This window comes from Anolis carolinensis, chromosome 5, assembly GCF_035594765.1.
Source record: "Anolis carolinensis isolate JA03-04 chromosome 5, rAnoCar3.1.pri, whole genome shotgun sequence".
NCBI classification, from domain to species: domain Eukaryota; kingdom Metazoa; phylum Chordata; class Lepidosauria; order Squamata; family Dactyloidae; genus Anolis; species Anolis carolinensis.
The window spans coordinates 142,065,176-142,087,981 of record NC_085845.1 but is presented as its reverse complement, the minus strand read 5'-3'; the positions used below and the strand labels follow the sequence as shown (position 1 = coordinate 142,087,981).

Genomic DNA, 22,806 nt, shown 5'->3' with positions numbered 1-22,806 from the left:
TTTTGTTTTGTTTTTTACTTCAAAATATATGTGCAGTGTGCAAAGGAATTTGTTCATAGTTTTTAAAAAAACTATAGTCTGGCTCTCCTACGGTCCGAGAGACCGTGAACTGGCCCCTGATTTTAAAAGTTTGGGGACTCCTGATCTAGATATAAAATCTACATGACGGGTAGCATCTTTGCTCCAACTTCTGTCCTAAGAACATCCTTAGCGAATTTAACCAAAGTCTTTCTTAGTCCAGCATTTCTTTCCTACAGTGGCCAACCAAATGGGCAGGATATGAATCAACCCTGATAATATTTAATTCTCTGCAGGGGATACTGTATACATTTTATGCTAGCTCTGTGTATACGAGGAGAAAAACACAACACGAAAGAGAATGTAGTCAGTGTTTTTTATTAAGATGGAGGGCTTCATATCTATTAAATTACTGTCCCTAATCAAATATGTGAAACCTGACAACTTGGCTGAATGGAATACTAAATATAGATAGAAAGGACACACTGTTTCAGAGCTGAGCTTGTGCTTTTAGTGGAGGCACTCCAATGGATTTTCAGAGGAGAAGGAGAATAACAAACTGTACATTTTCTGCTGGAACTTAACGCTGGAATTGTGCACCAGAAGTTTAGCTAAGATGTAGCATGCCTAAAATGTAAGTAATTTTCAGCTTCATATGACTTTAAATCAGTAAAGAATTACTACTCCCATTCTGGCAAGGGGGGCATTTCCTGGTCACTATTGTATTTTTTTTTAAAAAAAATTAAAATTATAAAGCAGTAACTAAACTAAGATACTGGTTTCTGCTCAAGCAGTAGAAAAGTAGTACAGTGTTCCCTCACTTATCGCGGGGGTTAGGTTCCAGGACGACCCGCAATAAGTGAAAATCCGCGAAGTAGGGTCACTATATATTTATACATTATTTTAGTAGTTATACACTATTTTATGTCTTTATCAACCAATCATGTGTTGATAAATTGCCGCCTCCTCCCGTTGCCGCTTGGGCTCCTTTTCTCTCCCTTTAGCTTCTTCTTCCTCCCTTCCTTAGGCTGTAAATTGTAATTTTTTTATTATTTATAATATTATTTTAGAGTTTATTGAAAAACCGTGAAACAGCAAATCCGTAAAAAGTGAAACGCGAAGTAATGAGGGAACAATGTACTAAAGACCAGCGATCTTATTTCTGTTATTGTATGTATTATTATTATCTGCTTGAGCAATAGGTCAAATTGATATGATTTCTTGTTCTTTAAATCTTTTGTAAAGCTCAAGTACATAATGGGACAGAATGGTGCTTTAGACTTAAACCCATCAGTCAAAGCCAATTACTTTTACTAGAGCTGAGTTAATTTTGCAAGCTTTTACTAGTTTTTATTTGCTTATTTCTGTCGCACGGAAGAAAACATGTTCCTTAAAAACAGAAAGGAAAGGCCCTCAGTATTGAAGGTCAATTTTTAGAAGCTCAAACAATTCTTGAAATGGTGTATCCAGTCCTGTGATAAGTAAATGGTACAGCTGGCTGTGAATGTTTTCATGGGGGAATCCAAAAATAGCAATAATGTCAAAGCTGCTGGTTATTGCTCCCGTCCCCATGTGTTAGATTCCCAAGGGAGCAATAGTCCACCTGTCCTAAACTCTGTTTTGCTTGGTGGTGGTGTTTGTCAAATATTTTATATCAAATAAGACTTTGTCCTTTTGCAACTGGAGCTTTTCCTTGTACTTTTTAGAACTGAACGTATGATCACTACTGCTGTTTCTGCTTTCCTTTATTACTTAAGTTTCTCTTTCATTCCACAGCCCCTATATTCTAGCACTTGCAACTTAATATCAGATAAAAAACATTCAGCAAATAAGCAAGCAAAATATAATCAGGCACATGAATGTAGGCTGATCTACTAAGTCAGAAAGAGATTGTAAGCCTGAAGGCAGGGAACTACTTTATTCTTGTAAAGTGCCATATATAGTGATGGTGCAATTAATTAATCAATCAATCAAATAATAATCACTTGTGAAGGTACATGCTCCAAAAGCTGGTGGTTGTTGGGCTGTTAGTCAACAATGTATTTGCAAGACCATATCTTACTTACTTAGGCGATCTCTCGTTGTCCAAGTATGATAGCCTTCCAAGTAAGATGTCTTAGCAGTGAGTACGTAGAGTCCTATTTTTGACCCGCATCTTCTTCCACATTGAGAACATTGGTTTCCAGATGGAAGGCAGTCCGGGTCAGGGTTGACCTCTTCGGCTTAGAAATGGAGGTGAGCACCAACCCCCAGAGTCAGACATGACTGGACTTAACGTCAGGGGAAACCTTTACCTTTACCTTTAAGGCCATCTGTTAATCTCTTTTCCTGTCCATTCTCAAGTTGGGGGTATAGTAACTGCTTTGCAAGACAGTGATCGGGCATTTGGACAAAGTGGCCAGTCCAGCAGAGTTGATGGCGTAGGAGCATTGCATCAATGCTAGTTGTCTTTGCTTCTTCCAGCACGCTGACATTTGTCCTGTCTTCCCAAGAGATTTGCAGGATTTTCAGAGGCAATGCTGGTGGAATCATTCCCGGATCTGAGTATGACGTCTGTAGACAGTCCATATCATGCTTAAGCCATTCTAATTATTCCCCAATTCAACTATGTACACAGTACTATAAGTTTCAATTAAATATGGCTATCTACGCAAGTAGCAGAGTAATAGATCTGCTCCAGTTGTCTTAACAATGATGCTGTTTAGGCAACACAACATTGTCTTCCCAAAATCAGCATCTACTGAGATGACATGTTTATTTATTTTATTAAGGTCCTTCCTTTCTCCCAACATGGGCTCACAATTTGAGTTAAAATGAAACACAGTTAAAACAGATATTAAATAAAAATGGCAAAAAAACCCAAATTTAAAATGGCTCTTAAAATACAGTTAAAATACAATGATTATAAACATATCAGTGCAAATATAGGTATAATTTGCCACAGACATTACCTTTCAAAAGCCTGGTGCTCGCATTGAGGCATGCAGAAAGAAGCAAGGGGGGCAACCAAGCTTCCCATGGGAGACTAATCCCACAGTCTAGCATTCACAAAGAGGGCTCTCTCTCACATCCTCATCAAACCTGTTTGTGATGGTGATGTCACCAAGACAAAGGCGAGAAAAATAAGATTATGTTATGCATCAGCTCACTGCCTATGTTAGGAAGAACATGCCTGAATTTTACACACTAGAGACAGAAACCGAACTATAAAAATATTTTGTAGAAATGTTTAAAAAGTTGGATTTTGTGAGAAATACCGGGAAAGTATGTGAAATAACAGGGGTGCTATTAAAGATTACAGAAACAGGAAGACCAGTGAGATTATGCTGGCTGCAAGGAATTCATTATTCTTTTATTATAAATTTATATTTGTTCCCCACCACCATCTCTCTGAAGGGACTTGGGCGGCTCACAGAAACACGAAGTGCTGCATATAAAAACAGTACATAAGCATATAAACAGCAACAACACACATAAAACACATAAAATCCATCTAATAAAATTATAAAATTCCTAAAATGAAGTAGAACCTGCGAACCAAGCTGGCTATCTGTAGTAACAAATCAAAGGGTGGAGTGACGCAATTGGTGGATCCTCAAGTCTGACCATAGATAACACAAGGTCAAAAGCCTGTCTAAAAAAACATGTTTTAAACTAGCCCGAAAGGCTTGGAGAGTGGCGGTTAACCTAATCTCTCTAGGGAAGGTATTCCAGATCGGGGGGGGGGGGGGGGGCACCGAGAAAGCCCTCTCTCGTCCCCACCAACCATGCTTGAGATGGTAGTGGGACCAAGAGAAGGCCTCCCTGACAGATCTCAAAGCCCATGTCGGTTCAAAGAAGGAGATGTGCGGTCTCTAAGATAGATTGGACCCAAAGCATATAGGGCTTTATAGATAATAACCTGCACTTCGAATTGGGCCCTGAAAATTATTAGTAGCCAGTGGAACTGTTTTAAAAGGGGCATGGTATACTCCCTAAAGCTAGTCTCATTTAGTAACCTGGCCAACCTTTGCACTAATTGCAGTTTCCAAGTTGTCTTCAAAGGCAGCTCCATGTAGAGTGCATTACAGTAGTCTATTCTGGATGTAACTAAGGCGATCACAGATTCTCCAGTCCGGCTTGGAAGTTTCAGCACCCGCCCTATAAGACGACACCCAGTGTATAAGATGACCCCTGACTTTTGAGAAGATTTTCCTGGGTTAAAAGGTTATCTTATATGTCAGAAAATACAGTACTTTCTTAGATCATTAGGACACAAGATCAAGAAATGGATCAATATTTTTCTCCTCTCTTAACTCTGATTCTCAGAAACAATGGAAAGTCTGTTTCTGGACTGTGCCACTCCAAGTAAAATGTCATATGGCTAAATGGTCATCCAATATAGTATGATTATTACTAATAAAAGCTGTTATATATATGAAGAAATTGATGCCAAATAATCTGTTTGGGGTTATTCCCCAGGTAGGACAGAATATTCAGTCATTCCGCTTCCAACTTCAGGCTACAGTGTTGCCATCCACAGGTCTACCACACTGTCTGCTGCTTTCCAATAGGCTTTAGGAGAAATGTGGAGCAATTTCTGGCTGCATTGCAAGGCACGTTCAACAGAGGAAGTTGCATCTTGTGAAAGGAAATGTCTTAATTTGTTCATCCTTTTGTTAGCTGCTCCAGAACAAATGTAGCACATAAATGAAATAAACAAATTTTTAAAGTGTAAGGGCATGGTAGAGTTCTGAGGAAAGTATGACTCAGGAAATGTGTGCTCAGTGACACAGAAACCAAGGCCAGGGAAGGACACTTGGCAAGTTATCTTCATGCCCTTCAGGATGTCCTTGGTGAAATGCCAAAAGGGTAAAGGCTGACACTGAACAGATTTATAAACAATGACAGAACAGGATAAAGAAGGGGGGATTAACTCCTCATAACATTAAACTAATGTCCACATCCTCCCCCACTCCATTTTTCTTCAATTTCTAGTGTCATTCTAGGTTTCTTCTATAAGTCTCTAGGATTAAAATAGGATTACAACTTTCCAGAGATAGATTCCCCCTGAAGATCAAAAGCCATGCCCATAACCCACAGATAAGTAAATGCACACACACTTCCTAGCAGTTTATCACTTATAGTGGGTCTTTTAGAGAGCTAATGGGTCTTGTCCATAGAAGACCTTGCCAGCCCAAAATACTAGAAACTGATAAACTAAACAGATATAGCTAATTACACTAAACATTGTTGCAGGGAGATAATTTTATCACCAGGGGAAGCAAAATTTGGTGCAACTAGAAAAGTCAGGGACTTGCACATCAAAAAGTTCATAGGACTTGCACATCAAAAAGTCTGTCACGTTGTCTTTGGAAGCCCTGGAGTCACTAAATTATTAGGTACTGCAAAGGCACTTCATTACATGAACCCTCTTTTTTTAAATTCCTATCTCATTTGAAGCCCTTTCTGTTCTGATTCTGCCATTATTACATGAGATGAAAGAAGCATCAAATACTATGTTTTGATTTTAGATGCTTTGCCAATACCCTAAATGCACCAGATCTTGTCTGATCTTAGAAGCTAAGCAGGATCAACCCTGGTCAGTACTTGAATCAGTGGTTCTCAATCTGTGGATCCCCAGATGTTTTGGCCTTTAACTCCCAGAAATCCCAACAGCTGGTAAACTGATTGGGATTTCTGGGAGTTGTAGGCCAAAACACCCGGGGATTCATAGGTTGAGAACCACTGTGCTAAATTGTAGGCCACCAATTAATACCGGATGCTGTAGGCTGTATTTCAGAGGAAGGCAATGTCAAAACTACCTTTGAGTATTCCTTGCCTATGACAGCTCTACAAAATTCATGAGATCTCCTTAAGTCAACAAATGACTTAATGGCATGTATACACAGACATACTTTGCCAAAATTCTTGTATCATAAGGCATGTTTCAGTTTGATGAGACAGCCTACTTATGCACAGGGTTGCAAACTTTTCAGGAAAGCTGAGTGAAAATTGACCAAAGCTACAAGCTAGAGATTACATTGTAGGCACAGTTAGCCACACTTAATCTCAAAAAATTAGACCAACCTAATCACCTACCTGTGAATGTCAATAAGGTCTAAAACCACTAAGGACTTTCAAGAGCAAAAAAGAAGGTCTTTAAACATATTATGTCGATTAATACAGATCATTGCATGACCTACAAAGCAGCTATTGTTTAGCTTTCTATAACAATAAGATTGCCGGAAAATCTGATTAAGCTGATATACTTTAATTAAGATTGTCATAATATAGGCAAAGCTCATAGGACCTCATCAGGTGCAAAGTTGCCACCTCCCCTGCCCCATTTCTACACCCTTTAAGAACAGTTTAAAGACAGAGCTCCACGGAGCCCATGATACAATGCCAGACTACTTCCGATGGTTCCCTGTGAGACTCCCTGGGTCTTTAAACTGTTTTTAAAGTGTGTAGAAATAGAGGTTTTGGAGTTTTGGAGGTTTTGGAGCAACTGACTTCTGAGCTTTCAATTTGTGCAGAAACTGCTAAAGAGGCTTATTTTGACGTGGGATGGGAACTGTCAGATTCCCCGTGTTAGATTGTTTTAGTGACATTAAAAGAGTTCCTGTGGGCGGTCTCAAAATGTGCCTCGATGCTCCTTTTCTCACCATTAATCCTTTTGCATAAAAAGTTTACTGTAATTTTTAAAAATATTTTTTCTTCTGGAAGTGCACAATTTTCATATATTTCCAGTTTGCTGTAGTTATATTTTATCCTTTTTTAGACCTAGATCCTGGACTTCAGCAATTCTGAGGTTTTCCCTTCTATATATATAAAAGAGTGATGGCATCAGGGCAGTGGACAAAACAACAAAAGTACAAGTCCCCCAACCTCGAAATTTGACAACACAACCCATCATCCATGCCTCCAGGTTGATACAACAAAAAGAAAAGAAAAATAAAGTCCTAATTAGAGGGAGAGCAATAATTTTTTTGATCCAATTGCTGCCAGTTTAGAGGGCTAATCTCTGCCCACTTGGTTGCCTAGCAACCAGCCAAGGGACAGCCAGGCTTCAGTTAGGGGACAGGCTGATTTAGGCCTCACTTAGACTCCTTCCACAGATTATCTGATTTTAACTGGATTATATGGCAGTGTAGACTCAAGGCCCTTCTACACAGCTCTATAACCCATTTATAATCTTACATTATCTGCTTTGCACTGGATTATCTTGACTCCACACTGCCATATAATCCACTTCAGTGGGCATTTTATACAGCTGTGAAGAAGGGGCCTCAGATAATCCAGTTCTAAGCAGATAATTTAAGATTATCAATATACAGTAGAGTCTCACTTATCCAACATAAACAGGCCGGCAGGATAAGTGAATATGTTGGATAATAAGAAGGGATTCAGGAAAAGCCGATTAAACATCAAATTAGGTAATCGTTTTACAAATTAAGCACCAAAACATCATATTATACAACAAATTTGACAGAAAAAGTAGTTCCATGCGCAGTAATGCTATGTAGTAATTACAGTAGAGTCTCACTTATCCAACACTCGCTTATCCAATGTTCTGGATTATCCAATGCATTTTTGTAGTCAATGTTTTCAATATATTGTGATATTTTGGTGCTAAATTCATAAATACAGTAATTACTACATAGCATTACTGTGTATTGAACTACTTTTTCTGCCAAATTTGTTGTCTAAGATGATATTTTGGTGCTTCATTTGTAAAATCATAACCTAATTTGATGTTTAATAGGCTTATCCTTAATGCCTCCTTATTATCCAACATATTCGCTTATCCAATATTCTGCCAGCCTGTTTATGTTGGATAAGTGAGACTCTACTGTATTTACAAATTTACCACTACAATATCACAATGAATTTAAAACACTGACTACAAAAACATTGATTATGAAAAGGCAGACTGCGTTGGATAATCCAGAACATTATATACGTGAATGTTGGATAAGTGAGATTCTACTTTAATATGAAATAATTACTGGGATAGAATAATGCAGAACAATATAATCTCTAAAACCAGGACAGTAAATAAACAGGGGAATTCCACACAGGAAACAATCAGGGCCAGCTAACACCTCCCAACAAAGTATTCCCATCATCAAAGTCTGGCAAATCCTCTGTTTTCTCAGGGCCACAGACAATAGAAGCACATAAAATATCGCAAACAACACCACTCTGAAAACAAGGGAATTCCAGACAGGAAAGAATCAGGGCCAGCTAACACCTCCCAACAAAAAATTCACTCAGGGAGGAAGCAGCCAGGCTTTAAAGCTGCAAGACCATTACAACCTAATCATTTTTCCCAATTGCAGCATTCATACTTGCCTCCAACAGACAAAAAAAACCAATCAGAAATATTGTATATTCACAACCTTTAGGAAATAATATCCCCTGATGGCGCAGCGTGTTAAAGCGCTGAGCTGCTGAACTTCTGGACCGAAAGGCTGCAGGTTTGAATTGGGGGAGTGGAGAGCCCCCACTGTTAGCCCCAGCTTCTGCCAACCCAGAAGTTCAAAAACATGCAAATGTGAGTGCATCAATAGGTACTGCTCTGGCGGGAAGGTAACGCCGCTCTATGCAGTCATCCCACATGACCTTGGAGGAGTCTATGGACAACGCTGGCTCTTCGGCTTAGAAATGGAGACGAGCACCAACACTCTGAGTCAGACACGACTGGACTTAATGTCAGGGGAAAACCTTTACCCTTTACCTTAACTACCACCAGTTCCTCAATACTTTATTTCCCATACCACCATATTTTGCCACAGCAACGCGTGGCCGGGCACAGCTAGTTTTTTAATAAAAAAAGAAAGAAAACGGTATAGGCAGGGACTACACTAGCCTGTGTGATAGCTCAGAACATAAAGGATAACTGTAGAAACGGATAAAAGTACATCCAATGGGGTGAATGTAATATCTATTTTCCTTGTATTTATTTATCGTGTCAGAAGCAGACCAAGGGTACGGTTGTATTGTATTTAAAAACACAAACTAGGTTAAAAACTTGGCATTATACTAAATGTCCTTTGACCAGTAGCTGGCCACTTGGAGTGCCTCTGGTGTTGCTATAAGAAGGTCCTCCATTGTGCATGTGGCAGGGCTCAGACTGCATTGTAGTAGGTGGTCTGTGGTTTGCTCTTCTCCACACTCGCATGTCGTGGACTCCACTTTATAGCCCCATTTATGAAGATTGGCTCTGCATCTCATGGTGCCAGAGCACAGTCTGTTCAATGCCTTCCAAGTCACCCAGTCTTCTGTGTCCCCAGGGGAGAGTCTCTCATTCGAAATCAGCCATGGCTTCAGATTCTGGGTTTTAGCCTGCCACTTTTGGACTCTCACTTGCTAGTATCTCTGTAGATCTTAAAACTATTTCTTGATTTAAGGCATTGGCTTGCTGGATGATAACCGAACAGGGGATGAGCCGTAGATGTCACTGCCTTGGTCATTTCATTGTTCGCTACTACTTCCCGGCGGATGTCAGGTGGTGCAATACCGGCTAAACAGTATAATTTCTGTAATGGTGTGGGGCATAGACATCCTGTGATAATGTGTTATGTCTCATTAAGAGCCATATCCACTGTTTTAACGTGATATGTGTTCCACACTGGACATGCGTATTCAGCAGCAGAGCAGCAAAGCGCAAAGGCAGATGTCTTCACTGTGTCTTCACTGTGCTTTGTTCCAGTCCATTTATAAGAAAAATCAGGAGTATATTCCTGATAATCAAGAGTATATTTCTGATACTCCTGATTTTCCTTATAAATGGACTGGAACAAAATGCAATGGTAAAGAAGACAATTCCCCCTCCCCACTTCTCTCCCCTCATGGAATGAGGTTCTTAGTGGAAAGAACTTCTATATCCAATTACATACTTTTGTAGCAACCTCTAGTGGAATTGGGACATTCTTCTTCTCCCACTCTCAACTTCCATAGTACCCAAATGTTCCCCAAATTTCTAGAACAGTTTTTTCAGGTGCACCAGGGCAGAAAGGGATAGGAGGGATCACCAATTTGGATATACAGAGTGGGACCCAGGAGATGTAACACCAATAAACCCAGACAAATGAAATAAACATCTCCCACTGGTGCACTTTCTTGCCAAATAAAACTTGATCTCTCAACTTCTCTCTTCGAATTGTGATGTCAAGTGGTAGCTTTCACACTGTCATATACCTTTCACTCATGTTTTACATGTTTGTTTTCTCATGCTGTTATCTCATAGGTATAATGGAAAGTTCTTCTGATGAAAATGACATAGAAAACTCTCAGGATCAAGAAGGAAAACTTTATGTTGTTGATTCCTTAAACAACTTAAATGAACATTGTATGATGCATTCTCATCACCCAGGTATGTATCAACCAATGTAAAAAACCCCCACTATTTTGTGATATTTACAAGTGTACTGTGAATACTTTAGACAAAAGAAACAAGCCATTAAGTAGGTAAACCCTTTTTGGTTGAGGGATGTACTCAGCTGAATGTGATATTCTCTTGACAAGGCAAGAGTTCCTTCATACCATGTATGTTTGTCAATTATTCTGTCCTAATTTTATTATCGTATATATTTGCCTCTAAAGTACACATGGCAACAAGACTATTTTTAGCTATCTAAGCCCAACTCCCTTGCTATGTTCTCAGAGCTCTTTGGAAATTATACTTATCTGGTGATATTCCACATTTTTTGCTTGAATACAGACAGAGTCTTGTGATACGTTCTAAACTTGATGAAGTATACAGATAAGAAATTAGACTGAAGGTTACCCACTTCACCAGTTTACAGACTAGTTTATGTTTTGATCACATCAATGAAGTCATCGGGGAGGCTCCAATTACAGTTAAGGTTCTAAGCCCTGATTGAATTTAACAGGGACATTTAGACACAAATTCCCCCATATAAAAATCAAACTAAACCCATTATATTTAACATTTGGCATAACTGATTTCAAAGGGGGGAGAAATTCTAAAGATGACATTATCATTATTTCTCATGCAATGGTACAAGTCTGTTGCAGAATTAACATGGTGTAGTGGTTTGAGCATTGGATTACAACTCTGGAAACCCTTTGGAAAGTCACACTCTCTCAGTCTCTGAGGAAGGCAGAAGCAAACCTCCTCTGAACAAATCTTGCCAAGCAATCCCTCGGCTAGAAAATGTTAGCCATGGTGTGTTGGGGGTCAGGGGTGAGATGGCAGAAATGGTCTAAAGTAAGGATTCATGCAATCTACAGCTCTAAATTGTGTCAAATATGATACCTCTTGTGCTGCTATGCGCCTTCAAGTCATTTCTTACCTATCCCATCACCCACAGTGGGTAGGAATCTATTCTTGGCCCCTTCTTATTCCTGTGGAGACTCAATAGTGAACCAATTTGGTAGTGTTCCTTCAACTGATGCACAGTATCAAGCAGTTAATTTTCCCCAAATGCCCTCAATATGAATTGATCTTAGGCAGTGTGAGAATTTAAATTAGTGGCTGCCTGGCACTGCGTGTGTGTTATTTTTTTAAGACAGGTGTCCAAAATAAACATCAGTTGTGGCAGCTGTCCATTTGATGAGGCTAGGTATGGACTGTAATGATATCCGCTTACTAAAACATAAGAGAGTGACAGAGGAATATCACTTCATTATCTGGAGCCACTCAGTCCAATTTAGACTTGATGCTGGCATTCAGTACAGTCATTCATTTTCAGTAGTAGAATTTGCAAGCCATTGCAGTCTGGAAGGGTTTAAAAGGCTGCAATAGAGAGCTATTTGTTTTCCTTTTTTTTTTTTTTTTTTTTTTGCTGTCTAGCATGTGGTTCCCGAAAGTCATCCATAGAGAGGAATGCCGTTGCCCTCTAACACTGAGTCAGATGCACTCTTTATAGTTGGCAGCTGTTTTGCCAAGGAATCTGTAGTCAGATTTCTAAATCACAAAAAAATTTAGGGGAGGCAGGGGTGGAGAACACCTGTCTGGAAGCCATCATTTTACCATTTCATATGAATAATTTTACCTGAATATCCCAACTGGTCATTGCATGCCTTAGTATGTGATAAACCAAAATAAAAAATACAAGAACTCGTGTTTCTGCATTATATCCTGCAGCTAACTATTTTGTGGTGACCAAACTTGTAGTTGGTAATTGGTTTTGGCAGTAGTTAAATTGCATTTCCATTTAAAGCTCTTATTTTGAAAAAACAACCTAGCCGGGTTCTTTGCCACTGAAGATTGTACATGTCAAGGACAGAACGCCACAAGATTCAAAGTAACAGAGTTTATTAGATTACAGAACTCAAAAATGCCCGTAAAACACAAGGGCCAGGCAGTTTTTGCCTTTAGGAGCAAAAAGGGGCAAAAGTAAATGTTCAAAAGATAAACCGGATTAAACCGGAGTTTAATCCGGGTAAAAACAAACTGCTTGCGTCAGCCTGGGTATAAACGAAACGAAAGCCAAGGAACAAAAGATACAAAGAATGCAACTAATTGGCAGCAGATTCCTCTCTGCTGCCAACACTGTGCTTAGAGTAACTTGCGTCGCTCCCCCACACACACAGCAGACAGGATCTCCAACACGAGTAAATCAGCCAAGGATTGTAGCAGTTGAGTAGACCAGTTCCGTTCCGTAGATCAAAGCCAGAAGCAGACGTTTGTAGTTTTTCCAAGTCCAAGAAGGGGGAAAGACAAGCCGTGGTCAGTTCAGTCCGAGTTCTCAAAGCAGGAGATGGCGTCCGTCAAGAAGACGACGGAAGGTCAAGCTAATAAGAGTAAGCACAGGTTTGCACAAACAAATGCCCACACAATCCCTCCCGCCGTCTGACCCTGGATTCCAATCAACTTACGTCACAGCACAGGAAAGCACACAAGTCTTCAGGGAAGCGTCCCACACACACACGGATCCCAAGCGTTTGCCCAGATTACCTTGCCCAACGCAACTTGCAATTGCTCTCAAGCCCCATTTTATGCCAGTTACAAATCTTCATCACTGTCAGCTGTCCTCCTTAACCCGGGCGTTTCCTCATCACTTTCCTCGTCAGAGCTGGAACACCTCTGACTACGCCCAACAGCATCTCCAGCTGTGGATCCCGTCCCATCCCTCCAGCTAAACCATGGGTCTAATCCTGAAGGTCCCCATTCATCTTCTGTCCCATCATAGCCAGTGGCACCCACTTCCTCCCTTACCCGAGTCCAATCCATCTCATCCTCCTCTGAGCTAACCAGCCCCTCCTCCATTCTCTCCGTAAACCCTTCGAAAGACTCCTCGTCAGATGGTGCTGCAAATATGTCTCGCAGTCTTTTTCTCTCTCGCTCCTCGAGAGTATCTGACTCTCGAGGAGTCTTACGCCCACGTCTGTCAGTAACAGAGCCATGAGGCTCAATCATAACAGTACAGTACCTCCATCTAATATTCTCAGCCAGCTCACTTAGCGAAAACTGTTCATTAGGCAGAGTGGACAAGAAATATTTGCTCGGCACTCAGCCGATAGCTTACTGTGCTTGAAAGCTTGTGCCGTCAGTAGCTGTTTAGTGTATTTCAGAAGCAGCATCAGTTGTAGTGGATCTTAATAAACTCAATACATAATGCAGTTCTAACAAAGGAGATTGATGGGTTGGAAGGGAGGAGAGGATTGGTTAAAAAAAAGAGTATGTTTGGATTTCTGCTCTGGAAGGGAGATTGTCAGACTAGATCAAAGTTGAAGGTTTACATGGGCCAAGAAAGCTTAAATTTATATTTAGCATGCATTATAATTTATAATATATGTTGATGCTCATTATAAACAGAAACTAGACGAAAATCTGAGAATACCAATTCCAGTGTTTACAATATTGGGCTCTGGAAACCCAAGAAGTTTTTCTCCAGAGACATAAAGGAGGCCCATGGGAGCCAATTAATAGCAATTTGTCATTAGAGAAGTTTCCCTTCACAGTTATCAATTATTCCTCACAGCTCCTGTTTACTGATCCCCGGTCATCCTTGCCTGAGGCATTTGTTTCTGGTCATGTCTAACACCCTGTTGAAATATAAAATATTTAAAAGTAATATACAGTATGACTAGTTAGGTTTTTAGTAGCCAGTAATGCATTTAAGATGTGTGTGGTATACACAAAAATATTCAATTGATGCTGTCATTATAATGTGTATTCAATTTATCCCCCATCGACTGTCACTTTTTTCCAACTTTCCCTTTAAACAAACCTTTAAACTTATCAGAGTATGATGTTTTTGATATGCATTATTTATTTCTAAGCTTGAAAACTTGTGAGATGAAGGACAAGTACCAGTTTTTGTCTACAAATTAACTGGTGTTGACACTGGTTTGATGCTGTTCAGAGTGGAGTGTGGAATATGTCGCTCTTGGGGTGTGTCTTGGAGGACGGCATCTGCCTCCATCCTCCTCCCCAGCTCTCCTGATTATCGAAGCAGATAATCTGGATTGCATATAGCAGTGTAGAAGAGGCCCTTGTCAGATACTCTAGAAATCGTTCTTCTGTGGTTCTTTCCATTTTTGGCAGAAAGAACATGGGTCAAGAATGGGATTCTTTGGCCTCCAGGTATCAATGCTTGGCAAGTCCCAGAAGTTATTTGACATTACAGACCTCATAGACAGGATTATAAATATAATGAAGCATATCTTGATTGTAAGAACTGTTTGATAAGGCAATAGACTGCCCGCGGGGTGTGGGGTATGGATTCTTCTTCTTTGGAGGTTTTTAAGCAGAGATTGGATAACCATCTTTCAGAAGTTCTGTATAATAAGTGGTTGGGTCAGATGATGCTCATCATCCCTATTAGTGATAGCCAATTGAGAGCCACATGATCCTCAGACTTGACTTAAGAATTGTTGAATGTCACCTGGTTGGTACATTTCTACAGCATTCTTTATGGCAACCAGTCAAGAGTGAGCAAGAACCAGTCAGAGGGATGCAGAGAAACCCATCACAGTCTTTTCAAGCAAGGAAGCCGTTGATATCACTTTTTGTCAATGACTGGCCAGCCTAGGGGCCAGAACAAAGATAAACCATTCTTCACAATATTATTAATTTTTTAAATCCCAAACTAAATTGTATACAGAAAGTGATTTGCAAAAATTATTTGAATGAAACATGCTAAAGACACTATTTCCATCCTAATGTTCTACGAGTATTATAGCAGTGGTTCCCAACCCGTGAGTTGAGAATGAAAATCCAGTCCATGAACCTCCTTCCTCTTTATTTTATCTTATCTTATCTTATCTTATCTTATTTTATTTATTTTATTTCCTCTCCTTTCTGAATCAGCACCCCAAATAACCAAACCGAATCTAAAGTTGACCAAAAACTGATTTGTAACCCTTTTAGTACTAATGTTGTAAAGTGGTCTCTGGTCAAAGTGGTCCATGGTCCCTGGTCAAGTGATCTCTGGTCAAAGTGGTCCTTGGGCCCTGGTCAAATGGGCCCTGGTCAAAAAAAGGCTGGGAACCACTGCATTATAGCCTCACTTTATTACTACAATAACCCTCTGACACAGACCAGGCTGAGAGATAAAGCAACTGGCTCCAAGTCACAACCAGTCCCAAGTCAACCAACAAGACCCATCAAACCTGGATCTCACAAATTCAGTTTCAACACTTTAAACCCCTTCACCACATGGGGTTTAATATATAATTTACACATCAATTTCTTACTATAGCAGTTATAATTTGCTTCAAGCTTTTTTGGGCGAGGCAATATGTGCTCCTAGGAAGAGGGGAGACAGATAGGCTCAATATCAAAGACATGAATGTTTTGTGGTATTCATAGAAGCAGAATACTTTGCCATGACAATTATCTTTAAGTGTCTCCAAATCTTAGAATCTTGGCAGGTTTTTCTTCTTTTCTTTGCAGCAGTCTGGGAATACAGAGAGGATACAGAGAGCCCTGGCTGTTTGATGATGCAGAGCAGCCTGAGATGCCAAAGCTGGTTCTTTGTCACATCTATCATTACTTTAATTGTCAGCCTGGCACTTGTTTCTTTTGTAATAATCTTAATAGGTAAGTGAGGGCACTCTTTAGTGCTTAGGATATTGGCTGCAGTGAAGTTTAATGGCATAATATGTTTTGTAGCATGCTTTTATTTTTAATACAGCAAAATAGATATAATCAATGCAAGAACAATACACGCTATAACAAAAGTATGTTAGTAAGTAAGGAGCCCCAGAAGGAGAATAGAAGCTAATTTTTACATCAGTGGCAATCTAAAAACCAGCCGCCAATTCAACATTGGCTTATTTCCCAGATGGCAGGAAAGAACAGGTGATTCATATGAAAAGAGACGGGTCATACCATTGGATTATCTATCCCTATGGTGTTCAGTAAACGCTGTTTGGCTTGCATAATGCATATGCTGTTCCTCGAACATATTCTGCTTTTACCTCTTCCATCAGTCTCTAAAGAATGCCAAATAGAGAACGAATTTGTTTATCCCAGATAATCTGGCAGTGTAGACTCATATAATCCAATTCAAAGCAGATAATCTGGGTTCAGATCCTGGGATATAATGCAGTGTAGATCTAGCCTCAACCCCGGTGGTGAAGTATGTTAAAGCACTGAGCTGATGAACTTGCAGACCCAAAGGTCCCAGGTTCAAATCCGGTGAGCGGAGTGAGAGCCCGCTGTTAGCTCCAGCTTCTGCCAACCTAGCAGTTTGACAACATGCCAATGTGAGTAAATCAATAGGTACCGCTCCGGCAGGAAGGTAACGACGCTCCATGCAGTCATGCCAGCCACATGACCTTGGAGGTGTCTACAGACAACGCTGCCTCTTCGGTTTAGAAATGAAGATGAGCACCAACCCCCAGAGTCAGACATGACTGGACTTAACGTCAAGGGAAACCTTTACCCTTTTTAGATCTAGCCTCAGTGATGAGTATTTATGTATTTGTTTTATTTGGATTTTCTGTTGGCTCCAATGACTAAGCCTAGTTAAATTTGGTTTGGGAAATATAGCAGATATAGATGCAGCCGAAGTATTGTAAATGGTAGCAGTGGGTGAGGAGAAGCAAAAACTGGAGTAATCCATATACAGTAGAGTCCCACTTATCCAACACTCGCTTATCCAATGTTCTGGATTATCCAATGCATTTTTCTAGTCAATGTTTTCAATATATCGTGATATTTGGTGCTAAATTCATAAATACAGTAATTACTACATAGCATTACTGTGTATTGAACTACTTTTTCTGCCAAATTTGTTGTCTAATATGATGTTTTGGTGCTTCATTTGTAAAATCATAACCTAATTTGATGTTTAATAGGCTTTTCCTTAATGCCTCCTTATTATCCAACATATTCGCTTATCCAACATTCTGCCGGCCCGTTTATGTTGGATAAGTGAGACTCTACTGTATATATAAAGGAATTTTGTTTCAGGATCCTAAAAAGATGGTATTTATTTGCTAAAACAACCTGAAGTGTTTTGGCCTTCTTCATGGGAGGCTACTTTAAATCAAACCTGCAAATCTGGGCCTGAAAACACAAAATAATTTATTGAAATAGGTTTTCATCCAAAATCATTTACTCCCACTAGGACGGTAAAACATCAAAATATCTGGGCATCCCCTGGGCAACGTTCTTGCAGATGGCCATTTCTCTCACATCAGAAGCGACTTGCATTTCTCAAGTCACTCCTGACATGAAATATTTTTACTAGCAAACAACTATGCACAATGTTATCGTGTTGCTGCAAAGACATACAGAACAGAAGTGTCAGAAGTAGGTTAAATTGCAAATCCGCTTTGTACAATAGCAGTTGCACATGTTTTCCACTAAATGTCTATATATCTGTCTATAATATTATGCTGTTCAAAGTGAGGCACAAAAAAGGCCCAACCTCTGCAATGGCCAACCATTTAAGAAGTTCAGACACTTACCTCCTTCCTCTTGATGCCACCCGTATGTTGCTTCATCCTGTTTTGTGGCAGAACCATTCCTAGTTATTAAATATATTATCCGGGAATGTATTGTATTTAACTTCATACGTCTAAAAAAGTCTAAACAATTCGTCTTCTTTCTTTTGCAGTTCACACTGGAGATAAGATAGATGAACTTTCAAGAAAAATTGTCTTAGAAAGGAAGAGCATTGGAGATCTTGTGAAATTTAATTATATGGTTTTACAGCACCTCAACCAGACCGAATTAATGGACAATATAGAAAACATTATCACAGTGTAAACAAGACAAGCAAATCCTGATTTTTCCGGCCTATTAACTGAAAAATGCTGAGCTCAAAGCCTCAGGGTGGTGGGCCATTCTGTGTAATAAAATGAGATCTCAGTTCACTCTTTTAATTTCAGAAAATTTTGGTGCAACATGGCCTTTTATTCATAATTCTGTATGTTCCGCAGTTCTTAGAAAACCTTCAAGGAACAGCATGCTGAACACTTTAATGTAGAATCTCTATTGATGGATTTCATTTTCTTATTTTCTACAGTTGCTAAGTTCTTCATCATTTTTGTGGGTGCTGACAGATGGACAGATGAGCTTGGTAAACACATTTTATTTGAACATGGTGCATCTCCACTTATATGCAGAAGGTGCAGAATATTGTATTATGATTCATTTTCTAGTGAAGCATAAATAGAAAACAGAAGAAGCAGCATTACCGTGTTTCCCCGAAAATAAGACAGTGTCTTATATTAATTTTTGCTCCCAAAGATGCGCTAGGTCTTACTTTCAGAGGATGTCTTATTTTTCCATGAATAAGAATTCACATTTATTGTTGATCAAAAAAATGAACGTATTATATACTGTACAGTAGTTGTCATCACAAACCAGCATGACCAGACAAACTGTGAATCCTATCACGAATTTCTTGTTACTACTGATATTTCCATGTACAACACTCTATGGTACGTACATTTACCAATCCTGCATGCTCTGGTGTTCTGTTTGGTGGGCATGCTTCCAAACAAAAACTTTGCTAGGTCTTACTTTTGGGGGAGGCCTTATATTTAGCAATTCAGCAAAACCTCTACTAGGGCTTATTTTCTGGGGATGTCTTATTTTAGGGGAAACAGGGTAGGTTTTGCACAGGGCTCTATGTATTCATTTTTGAAACCATTGATAGTTAAAACAGTGTAAAGGCTTGGACACTATGTTTCTCTTCCACAAATGGGAGGTCCATTTCCATTTGCAGAAGGCTTTAAATCCTTTGATAAGTATATGGCATGCTGTTTCAAAAGGTGCACAACTCATGCATCAAGCAAAGAGTTCAAAGCAAATTCACTGGAAGGTACAATATAGCATTAGAATTATGGTGAAGCACTTCCTTTCCTTGGATGTCTAAATGGGCAAAAACACAGCGATTGTTAGTCTCTTTAAGTTGGGTAAGGATTGATGCAAAAGTTGTGGACCAAAAATTGAATTCCTTTAGGCAGGAAGAGATTCTGGTCCTGCCTACACAGGCATATAAAATCCAGATTATTTTATTTGAATGGGGTTATATGGCACTGTGGATCCAGCCTCTGCGATTCTATAGATGTTCCCAGAAGTCACTCCTTGATGTCTACATGATGTCTAGTGCCTTCTAGTCCTTAACACTGGGCCCCTTCTATACTGCCTTATAAAATCCAGATTATCTGCTTTGAACTTGATTATATGGCAGTGTGGACTCTTATAATCCAGTTTAAAGCAAATAATGTGCTCCATCATCTTTGATAATCCAGATTATGTGGCACTGTCAATCCAACCTGGGTAAGACAGTTGAAGTGGTTTAGCTCCATGCTGAGGAGAGTCAGAAAATGTTCTAAGTTTCAGAATGTGGGGAACAAGACTGGGTTTTATGCACACCCAAGGCTGCCGCTATCCCCATTTTCCTGTGCTTGTCAGAGGTGGGAAAGGGGACAAATTGTCCCCATTTTGCCCTTATCACTACTGCTGAACAACCACAGGACCCCAGGAGAATTGACTGTTGTGTGTGATCTATGCGAACATCAGAAAAGGCACTCATATTAATAGGGAAAAGATCCCTCTTCTTTTTCCTAGTCATACAGGAGTCTCTGCCTGTGACAGCATGGGGTGCTTGAAACACCCAGGAGCTTTCCTGGAGCATTGCAGTCATCAGGTTGTAGCAGCAGCTATAGGAAAGTAAAGTGATTCGACTGAATTGTTCTTGGCCGGTTTGAGTGTGTAAACTCTTCCCTATTGTTGGCTGGACATGGAGCATACAGACACATCCAGAGCCAGTCAATGTAGACAAGCTCTTGGATTCCCAACTCCCATCAACCTCACTCAGCACAGATGAATGCTGAAGATTTGTTTGTGTGTGTGTGTGTGTGTCAGGAGGAACTTGAGTCGCTTCTGGAGTGAGAGAATTGGCCGTCTGCAAGGACGTTGCCCAGGAAACGCCCGGATGTTTTTGATGTTTTTACCATCCTTGTGGGAGGCTTCTCTCATGTCCCCGCATGGAGCTGGAGCTGATAGAGGGAGCTCATCTGCACTCTCCCCGGGTGGGATTCGAACCTGGCAGCTTTCAAGTCAGCAACCCAACCTTCAAGTCACGAGACTTTAGTCCACTACGCCATCATGCTGAAGATGATAAAAGCTACAGTAGGTTGTAATCTAACAGCATCTGGAGAGCATTGCTTCTGATATCAGTGTTCTATGAATGCCAGGTCAATTGTGGCCTGTTCCAAAAGTATTGAGAATGACTTTTTTTCTTAAACACACATGCAATTACAGTTTATGTTCTTTAATACAGGCTCAAATACAGTGATTCCTGCATTGCAGTGGAGGAAGCCTTCACTTGAGATGTTGTTCAAAGCCCTCATTGCCACTGCTCAGTCATTTTCTATTGTTCCAAAAATGACATCTTTTAAGGTGGGTTTAGAGCTTGGGAAATCGCATGAAGCCATGTCAGGGTTCTATGGTTGGTGGGAAGACATCCAGAACAGCATTCACATGAGTCACATTGTTCTCATTCTTGAAGGACTTTGCTACAGATTCCTCAGCACTGTGGCAAGATACCAAAACAACTATGCACTTTGCTAACACACTGACTGCTACAAAGGCTCAACTGAGTGAAGTCAAACTGAGTGTATATCTGCCCCCCCCCTTCACATGTCTCAATCCACAGTTTTGTTTCCTGGTCCTTCTGTGCTGTGCAAAAAAACCTTTCTTGTTACTTTTGGGAAAGACTATGTATGTCCCATGTGCGCTTCTCTATTGATATGTCATGTTCACATGCTCAAAATCTGTTGCCTAAATGAGTACACCACTCGAACACTTACACTATATCCTGATGACGTATATATGTGCATTAAAACATGACTGCATGGATGAGAAATACTTACATGATAAAATGCTAGCAGCTTGTATAACACTTAGAGCACCACAAGTCTTCCCTTTTAAAGGAAACAAAGGACATTTTTTGTCTGAGGGAGAACAGCAAATACTCCCTCCCAAGGCCAGCTACATAGCGCCCAAGTTGTTTTGGCACCTGAAGCGTCTTCCCTTTTCTGACAGCATGCTAAATAACTGCCAATTGGATGTCCTTTCATAGTGCCCAAAGTCAGCTGCCTAAGGCTACTGTCCCAGTTTGCTCAATAGTAAGGGCAGACTTATACTGAAACAAGTGTTCGAGGGGAATATGGCAACTCAACAATGATAAAAATCTGGTGCTTCACTTAAAACGTCCAGTCCGGCATGATGGAAGTCAGTACTTCATGCCCAAAGGGAATATTTATTGATTTCAGTTTAGATAAATTAACCACACTCCCAGTGTTTGAACTTCACAACAGAAGATATGCATATAAGAGATGAATAAAAAACAACTATACAAATAGCTTTTCAGTTTGGAAGAGGAAAGGACTTATGGAACCCCTTTGCAAACTTCTTACCTATTTGTCTGCTCTTTGAAATGCACTTCACAATATACTGCTTCAAAGTCCTGAATAGCAATGAGCTTATTCCAGAAGCAGCAGACTCACATCCATGTTGCTAATTTATAAATTCCAAAGAACATGCAGTCTCACAGATGGAAGGAAAGGGAATTTTGGCACATGTGAAGTATTATGATTTCTTTTATTTGCCAGTTATTAATCTTCTGTTCTATTTACCTGCTTTGAATAAACAGCTTACCTGCAAGGTGCTAAGATATCCCTTTTGAACTTAAAGGAGTGGGAAACACACACATTTTTACTCAAGGCAGTTTTTGAACTGAAGAAAGTTAATATTTAACAAGAAAAGTATGATAAACTCTGTTCAGTCTCAAGATGATTGCACTAGAAAAAGAATCTGAAGATGACATTAATTCCTTGCAGAAATATTAGTGAGTTCTTCATACTACAGGTCTCCTTGTTCAAGTAATAATACATTCCATGACTATGGATACATTACTGAGAAGACCATCTTGCAGCCATTTATTAAACCACAAGAAAAGCCCCTGAAAAGTCTCATTTTCACTTCCTGCAGAAAACGGAGGAGCCAGAAACAGGTGAGAATAAAGAGATCCTGATTTTGTACACACCTAACCACTATGTTGTAGGAGTGGTATGCTTGCAGAATCTCAGACTGCATTTTCTGAATAAGTATCCCTTATTCAAAATGCTTGGAACTAGAAGTGTTTGGGGTTTTTTTCCTGATTATGGAATGTCTGCATTTGCATATATACACACATAATGAGATATCTTCTAGATTGGACCCAAGTTTAAATACAAAATTCATTTATGTTTTCTATACAAATTATACACATAAGGTAAAGGTAAAGGTTTTCCCCTGACATTTAAGTATAGTCGTGTCCGACTCATCTCCATTCCAAAGAGCCGGCGTTGTTTGTAGATGCC

The 22,806-nt window shown here is 39.8% G+C and overlaps 1 protein-coding gene across 2 annotated transcripts; it reads left to right on the top strand.

Annotated features, from left to right (window-relative positions):
- Positions 1–202: 202 nt before the first annotated feature.
- Positions 203–18,303, top strand: lsmem1 (leucine rich single-pass membrane protein 1). 2 transcript variants are annotated; one of them, XM_008111147.3, is made up of 4 exons: positions 203–652; positions 10,253–10,378; positions 15,875–16,018; positions 18,045–18,303. In XM_008111147.3, exons 2-4 carry the CDS (start codon positions 10,258–10,260, stop codon positions 18,194–18,196), a joined length of 417 nt encoding a protein of 138 aa, XP_008109354.1. In that variant the 5' UTR covers positions 203–652; positions 10,253–10,257; the 3' UTR covers positions 18,197–18,303. The 2 variants fall into 2 exon arrangements, with proteins under 2 accessions (XP_008109354.1, XP_003221252.1); XM_003221204.4 differs by having other exon boundaries at positions 208–652; positions 15,872–16,018.
- The last annotated feature ends 4,503 nt before the right edge of the window (positions 18,304–22,806 follow it).